General features: G+C 40.8%; 1 protein-coding gene across 3 annotated transcripts in view; it reads left to right on the forward strand.

Moving 5' to 3' along the window:
• Positions 1 to 8,066, forward strand: part of CHRNB3 (cholinergic receptor nicotinic beta 3 subunit) — a 32,003-nt gene extending 23,937 nt beyond the window's left edge. For all 3 annotated transcript variants that reach the window (XM_053303255.1, XM_053303257.1, XM_053303256.1), the window contains 2 exons: positions 2,868 to 3,741; positions 6,567 to 8,066. In XM_053303255.1, the coding sequence (XP_053159230.1) occupies positions 2,868 to 3,741; positions 6,567 to 6,701 (1,009 nt within the window). In that variant the 3' untranslated portion in view covers positions 6,702 to 8,066. The remainder of the gene's footprint in view (positions 1 to 2,867; positions 3,742 to 6,566) is intronic.
• Positions 8,067 to 8,775: the final 709 nt, after the last annotated feature.

An 8,775-nucleotide genomic window follows, 5' to 3' on the forward strand; every position in this document is an offset into this window, starting at 1 on the left:
GCTTGCGAAAGGTCCCATGTTCAATCCTTGATATGCAAGCTTTAGTGCAGGAGGAAGTGATCTAACATCCAATGACTCAGGAAGAGAGTAGTCAAAGTGGGGGGGAAACAGAAATAAACATTTTTAGGCATAATTTGGAGTAAAGCCAGGGCTGTTCAAATTCCTATATCTTATGAAGTTTGGCTATGTTTCTTTACATTTTTTTCAAGCAAGGATTGTTCATACTGCATGCTCTCTCTGATGCCCTTCTGGCCCATATTTGGCTAATGGGGCTGCAGAGGAGGCCGATGTCTTTTGAACCTTTATTTTTTTTTTTTTTAAAAAAAACCCATAAAAGTTTGACTCATTTAAAAAAAAATGGCTGTGGGTCCTGTGCAAGGCTGCCACATTTTATTATATCCAACGAGAGGGGTTTTCTAATGCAGAGGTAAATGGAAAATTAGAAAAAATGAATAAGTTGGGAAGAGCTCGCCATGGAACTTTGAAACCAGGCACGGTTGTAGCACAGGATACCGGGGCTTTGTGTATTAAAATTGAAGTGACCCGCCACTCAATTGATTTTTAATAAATTTATTAGACAGGGAGGGTGTTTAACTTTTTTCAAAATTTCCCCTTTGATCTTGTGCAAGACTGCATTTGGCCACCAGATAGCAGTCTTATGCAAAATCAATGGGGGAAACAACAACAAAAAGTGAACCCCCCTCCCTGTCTAAAAAAATGTGTTAAAAATTAACGGAATAATGGATCGGCTTTAAATTTAATACACAGAGTCCTGCTAACCTGTGCTACAATGGTGCCTGGTTTCAGAGCTCCATGGCCAGCCATTCCCAAGTTATGGATTTTTCTAATTTTCTATGGACCTCTGTGTTAGAAAACCCTGTAGCTGTCTATAGAGACACGTGGCAACCTTGCACAAGACCCATGGCAATTAAAACAACAAGTAGTCAGGCTTTTCAGGAAGGTTTTTAAAAAAATAATTGAAAAACAAAAAAGGAAAGAACGTTGACTCCAGGGCACAGGAAACAGGTTTGCTCAGAGTACTATCATGTCAGCAGACACTCAGCAAAGCCACACCTCCATCTCATCTTGATCCACTTTATCTGTGGAGCCTCTCCACACATCAGAATCATACTCCTCAGAATGATGGAGTATCCCAGAAAAATGTTTTAGAAAGTGCAACTATTTTTGGATGCAGAATCTCTGCATTAAGCTCCAATCGTAAAGAAAAAACCTGAATAATTCTGCTTGCTGTATGAATGGTACCTTGTTGTCTCCGTACTGAATTTGGGCTAAATCCCATCGTATGGATGCACCCCAACCATCAGCATGCAAAAGTGTTGTAAAAACCCCATGCAGAAAAGCTCCAGGTGGGGCTGGAAAAATTCCCTTTCTAATCCCTAGAGAGCAACCTACAGCCAGTCAGTGCTGATGATCCTGATCTAGGTGGATTAATGGTCTGACTCTGTATACAGTAGTTTCATTATAGGTTGATGCTGAAAAATTTAGCATTCCCACATTCCTCATGTCTTTACTGGATTGAAACAGAAACCTGTACTTTGCCATCCTCCTTCTTTTTCAAGCGTTTCCAGTAAGATGAACAACAACTTCCCTTCTGTGCCCTTAGCAGGGGTGTAGCTACAGCTGAACTGGGGGAAGGACAGGTGTCCCTAAAGTAGACTGGGTGATAGCTTGCTCTTGGGTAGAGTAGACTGGATGATAGCTTGCTCACCTATTGGCTGGGTGATAGCTTGCTCTTTTTGACTCTTGGAGGAAGGTGGAGGAAGCAGGGGCCCAGTCTTCACTTTTTGTACCAGGGCCTACTGGTTTCTATGCTCCAGGTCCTTAAGACATGTTGGAACCCTATAACTTAATAAGATGTCTCCTTCCCAGCTCTAGGGACTCTTAGCGCAAGTGCTCACCAATTTCCCCAAAACTAGCTTCAGGGACAGCAGATGCTATAACTTGCTTGGTTGCCAGGGACTCCTGAAAACCAAAGGTTTCCCTGGTTTGGTTGGAAGTAGTCCACTTCCAGTAGTGGCACTACTTCACACAAGCATTAACTATGTATTCACATGATATCCATGTATGGATACAGGATCTATGTATCCACATGGCCCACTTCCCCACAATAATAGTACCACTGGGGCAACACTTAAGTAGGTCTGTGTCACCTGATTAAAGAAATCTCAATCAAATGTGTGAATTGTAACCAATCAATCAATTAATTGACTAAATCTGCTTGGGGTGACTCATGAACCTAGTAATTAATCAAACCAACTAATCAATGAAACATCGCAGCTCTAATGTGAAATATACTTTACTTCTGTGTTTCTTTGATCCTAAGCAGATATGTTAACTCAGGGTCTTCTAGACCCTGACAGTGGACTACTTCATCCAAGGTCTTCTCTTGGATGAATAGGCTAGATCAGGAGGTCTCAAAGCTTCCCAGTTGTTGTATGACTACAACTCCCATCATCCCTGGCTTCAATGGCTATGGTTGGGGTGATGGGAGTTGTAGTCATACAACATCTTGGGACCCTAGTTTGAGCTAGGGAATACCCTGGGAAGAACTGGAGGCTGTTTTTGTTCTGAGCCTGCATGAAACCAGATATACATTAAAACTCTCCAGTATTTCATGGCCTTTGAAAATGTTTGCCTCTATACTGTCTGAAGTCCAAGTAGACAAACAATAATTTCCATATAATTGTGTTTATAATAGATTAAGCTGAAGCCTGATATAATGTAGTGGTTATGACTGGGTATCTGTTTGGAAAGTAAAACTAGAATTTAAGAGCAATAACACAATTGAAAGAGCTTGAAACACAATTTAAAAAACTTGTTTCTCTGCCTTTCCTCCCCTTTTCCAGTGCTGATGGGCGCTTTGAAGGCTCATTGATGACCAAAGCAATAGTCAAATACAATGGAATAGTTGTCTGGACTCCTCCGGCCAGTTATAAGAGTTCCTGCACTATGGATGTGACCTTCTTCCCATTTGATAGGCAAAATTGTTCAATGAAATTTGGATCATGGACCTACGATGGCAACATGGTTGACTTAATCCTAGTAGATGAAAATGTGGACAGGACAGATTTCTTTGACAATGGGGAATGGGAAATCCTAAATGCAAAGGGAATGAAGGGAAACAGAAAAGACGCATTATATTCCTACCCTTTCATAGCCTATTCCTTCGTTTTAAGACGCCTCCCACTGTTTTACACTCTCTTCTTAATAATCCCTTGCCTGGGATTATCTTTTTTGACTGTGCTTGTTTTTTATTTGCCTTCTGATGAGGGAGAAAAGCTCTCTCTATCAACCTCTGTTTTAGTCTCTCTTACGGTTTTTCTTCTAGTCATTGAAGAAATTATCCCCTCTTCCTCCAAAGTCATACCCTTGATTGGCGAGTACTTGTTGTTCATCATGATTTTCGTAACTCTGTCCATCATTGTGACTGTTTTTGTAATTAATGTGCACCATCGGTCCTCGACAACCTACCATCCAATGGCTCCTTGGGTGAAAAAACTCTTCCTTCAGAAACTCCCCCGACTCCTCTGCATGAAAGGACATGTAGATCGCTATTCATTTTCCGATCCTGAAGGAACACTGAAAGCAAAGCTGGCAAGAAAACACAAACACAAACAATTCAAAGACGGAGAAAAAATTGTGATTGCATTCCTGGAAAAGGCTGCTGATTCTATCAAGTATATCTCCAGGCATGTTAAGAAGGAACACTTCATCAGGCAGGTATGTTAACGCGGGGTGAAACTTAACATATATGACTTGCATAGCCTACCATTTTGGGGTTTGGATTCCCCATGGTCCAGCAATGTGTTTTAAATGCAAAAGTGCATACTCGAGGATCTCTTAACAAATAAGGCCTAATCTGTATTAAGTGAGCCACTCTTGTTTAAGAACATAAGAAGTACCTTATGGAACCAGACCAAGGTCCATTGCTATTGTACTCTTTGCAGGAATCCCAGCAACTAGCAGGTGCTTGGTAGCCAATTAGAAACTGGCCAGTGTCCATCAGCAGACTACCATTTAGTTCCCTTCCTGACTTCTCCAAGATAGGGGCTGAGAGAGATTCCTGCCTGCAACCTTGGAGAAGCCGCTCCAGTCTGTGAAGACAATACTGAGCTAGACCGACCAATGGTCTGACTCAGTATATGGCAGCTTCCTATGTTTGCCTTTTGCCCACCACTGCATTAGATTATTTTTTCAAAAGGGATTACAAGAGGGAGAAAAACCTTCAGGCTAATAGGCCTGGTGAATCTGCGTCCACCTATAATAAAACACTGGTTATGTGTCATTCATAAGTTTCATGTGCCTTTCAGTATTAAATGTGCTTTTCAGCATTGAATGTCTGGTCCAAACTGCCAACGTTACTTAACACTGATATTAAGGTGATTAGAATTAATCAGCAGATTAGTACAGGCAGTACTTAACAGTTGTTGGTGTTAATCGGCAATGGAGTATTGCCTGTGCATTCCTATTGCCACCTTACTTCATAAATAATGAGAATTCAACTTTAAGGAGCAGGAAAAGCTGGTCGTGGTAGGAAGCATGAATTGTCCTCTTTGCTAAGCAGGATCTGTCCTGGTTTGCATTTGAATGGGAGGCTACATGTGAGCAGTAGAAGATATTTCCCTTAGGGGATGGGGGCACTTTGGGAAGAGCATCTGCATGCAGAAGGTTCCAAGTTCCCTCCCTGGCATCTCCAAGATAGGACTAGGAGAGATTCCTGCCTGCAAACTTGGAGAAGCCGGAGCCAGTCTGTGTAGACAGTACTGAGCTAGATGGACCAATGGTCTGACTCAGTATAAGGCAGCTTCCTATGTTAAAAGGGTACAATAAAAATGTCTAAAGAGACATGTTTCAGAGAGGGCTTTCCCTGTCATGAACCTTGTAACCTATTAAGATCATCTGGAGAGGTCCGGTTACAGTTGCCACCATCTCGTTTTGTGGTAACTTGAGACCGGGCCTTCTCTGTGGCTGCCCCAGGGCTTTGGAACATGCATCTTGCTGAAATAATTTTGCTGGTCAATGACCGAATAAACTTATAATCTTGCTGAAATAAGAGCATCCCCTTCTCTGTTTTTAGGAGGACCCTGAAGACATAGCTGTTTCCCCAGGCTTTTAACTGAAATCTAATTTTTAAAATTATTAATGTGTTCTTATCTATTATGATTTTAATATTTTTATGAATTCTAAATGTTTATATTTTGTATTATGTTTTTAATTTTGTACACTGCCTTGAGATTTTATATTAGGCAGTATATAAATCTAACAAACAAACAAAATAAATCTGTCTCTAGGGCTGAGGACATGTTAACCTCACATTTTGCTTGACCAGTTTTAAGTTGTGTGCCAAAACGTATGCTAAAGTACCAAAACGGCCTCAACTACATAGGACAGATGTAAGTGACAAAGCAGAACCTTTTAAAAGGTTCCTGCAGTATGTACCAGCTTGTATGTATGTAGTTCCTGCATGCTGGCTCAGCTGCTGCCTGGGTCAAAGAACAATGACGTCTATGATGGTATGATCTGAAGGCCAATAATGCAGCAACTTTGCTGAAGCTCAGCAGATCTTGATCTGGTCAATACCTGGATAGGAGACTGCCTGGAACCTAATGTACTGTACCTCACCTTGAGTTCCATCATGGAAGAAAGGTGGGATATATGCGCCTCTGCTCTCCCAATTTTGCAATTCCATCTCCAGGTGGGTGAAAAAGGCAAGCAGAGCTATAGCTGCTGTGTTTAGTGCTGTCTCTGCTTTTCCTTTCTTCATGGAAACAGGAGAGAGGCTGAGCCAACTTAAATGTAATTGGATGATGCAAAGCTCTTGCAAGTCGCCTCAGCTTGAGTAGAAGATGGATGGGTTTTCTTGCCAGCCAAAATCTCCCCCAGCTGCCTTTCTCTGTAACAAGGCAAAGATACAGGGACCTGTGAATGAAGTGGGTAGGCGTGTGTATATGAGTCGAGGTGTGTCAGTAGCTTTGATTCAGGAGATCTCTGCCATGATTTTAACCGCTGCACGGCGGGGGAAAGAATTTATGTAGGTGCAGTTTTTATCGGAGCCCTGTCTTATATCAGATTCAGTACACCCAAAGCACTATACTTGTATGCAGATTACTGGTTTCCCAACAGCAGGCCTACACAACTTGTGACATGCCAGGTTGCACACAGTCTGCCAGCCATGCATAGTGGCTCTCAAGTGCTTGATAAATCCCACCCCACTTGTATTTTTGCAGTCCCAGACAAAAATAGGAGGTTTGTCAAACCTCTGGTGGGTCACAACGCATGACTGGTGGGATGTATTTTGCTTGGTGGCTCACAGATTATGCAGTCCAGTTTTCAGTATACATTTACGATTATTTTTTAAATTCCAGATTCAAAGATCACAGGTGAGGGTTTGTTTTTTAAGGACAGCAACTATGAGAGCAATATTTGTGGCTGATTAAAATATTTGTCTAGAAATAACTCCAAACATGATTCCAAAGCGTATTTTGAAATAGCTCTTTCGCTGTATAAAATAAGTATGCAACTCATGATTGCCTTTTCTTTTCTAGGTAGTACAAGATTGGAAGTTTGTGGCTCAGGTCCTTGACCGCATCTTCTTGTGGCTGTTTTTGGTGGTGTCTGTGATGGGTTCAGTTCTTATTTTCACCCCTGCATTAAAATTGTGGTTGCAGAGTGGTGTGTAGAAATTTCCACATTTCCTTACATAAAAATCTACTGAAGGAAGAAAGTGAGATGTGAAGATTGATGGTTAGCTAGTGCAGCATCAATGGCAATCAGTGTTGATAATTGTACAACTAAATCACAAATCAAGTTTTAATCTTTCAAAGTGTTGCACAAATGAAGAAATCAGCTTCTGTGTCTATGTTTACCTGCTAACTCAGATGCAGTAGCCAACAGATGATCAACCTATAGATCAACATAAACCGGGCATACAGTGGGTATAGGAAAGAATCACCCCTTTTGATAGACCATTGGCCTCTTGGTAACCTCTCTTACCAGTTTCCTCCTTGCTCTTCCATCCAGTTTGGAGGACCGACCGGATCCAGGGAGGATAGCAGTCCACCAACACCTACCATCCAATGTGACCGAACTTGAACAGTTCAGTATGGAGGAGTGGGCAAATATTGCTCCGTCTAGATGTGCAAGGTTGATAGAAAAGTATCCCAACAGACTCAAGGCTGTTATTAAAGCAAAAGGTGGTTCAACAAAATATTGACATGGGGGGGGGCGTGATCCTTTTTCATTCTCAGTAATTCTTGTTTTTTATTTCTGACACTTTTTCTGGACTGTAATTGTGATGTTTTTCAGTTGGATGTTATAGGTTGCATTGGATAAGTACAGCTGGTGAAGAGAATTTTCTTTGTGTTTTCATTTCAGGATGTAAGGGAACCAGAATTCAAGGTCTATCAAAGGTGGTGATTCTTTCCTATACCCACTGTATCTGCACTACAAACATATTCTGAGCTTGCAAAGAATTATGGAAATTGTAGCTGGTGAGGATGCTAATAATTATTTGTTAGAAATCCCCATCCCTTTCTCATAGCGCTGTCAATGAGAAAGGCTAGCAGTCCCAGGGAGAGGGAATTACACCCCCCTGTGGTGTAGATATAGCCATTTTGGGGGAAAGCTTTTAAAAAATGCTTAAAATTATTAAGATAGCAATATTTATTTTTGACAGTGGGAAGGTTTTATAGAATTCCTCTATGATCATGAAAAAAAACTCCTCATTAATTTTAAGAGATGATCCATATAAGTGGACCTTGCATAATTTTATTCAGCCATTTTAAATCTGATTTCAGTATTCAAATGTAAACACTCCATTTGATGCAAATAGCCTACAGAAAGGTGAGAGTTTGTTGCACTAAATAATTTTTTAAAAAGATGTTTAGTAATATATGAAGGCATAGGGTACTTGTGCACAAGGTTTACAAGGAGTAAGTAAAATAAGCACAGATATTTTATATTTTAATCTATAAATATGTCTAAATTAATAACAGAGTTTATATGTGTATTGTGCAATAAAGACGTATGAATATTATTACAAGTAACCTCATACCACTTGAGTGACCCTTCATTGTGGGCAACATCTTTTTCTTCTTCATTTTTAAAAGCAGTTTATTGCCTCTTTGGCTTAGCAAAAGACTTCTGCTCATGCCTCTTAGCTTTTGGAAATAGATGGAGCTTTTGCTAAGTTTTAAGTTTCCCTCTCACAATGAATTGGACTTGAAAAGTATGAGTAAAAGTTTCCATTGTGCCCAAGAGGCCATATGTCCTGCTGCTGTTAATGGAGATTGATGTATAGACCTCACTGGTCATGGAGCTCCTCACTCTAGTGGATTTTCCCATCCAGCCTCACTTTAAAGCCACAGACTTAAGCATGCATCCTAGGAATGAGAAAATATATTTAGGATTGCGCTGCAAGACTACATTTGGATCACAGCCTTTCAGAGTTGGAGGTGGTATAGAAGAGCTGGCATTGCTCAGGGTATATACGTTTGCCTCTTCCTATTCCACCACAATCTTGGGCCAAATAGGTTTTGAAGATTTCTGTCGCTCATCAAGCTGTTCCTTGGAAAACCAAACCTAGCTTTTAGCAGTAAAATTAGGACTTCAATTGAAGTCATTTTGGTATGACTAGTGCAGGCAACTTTTGTTTGTTGGATACTGTCCATAAATTAGATTACACTCTTCCTTCCCCATCCCCACCCCAAGTGTCTGCAGTAGTTTCAAGGTATTTCAAAAGTGTGTCTGAATTTG

The sequence above is a fragment of the Hemicordylus capensis genome, chromosome 2, assembly GCF_027244095.1.
Source record: "Hemicordylus capensis ecotype Gifberg chromosome 2, rHemCap1.1.pri, whole genome shotgun sequence".
NCBI classification, from domain to species: Eukaryota; Metazoa; Chordata; class Lepidosauria; order Squamata; family Cordylidae; genus Hemicordylus; species Hemicordylus capensis.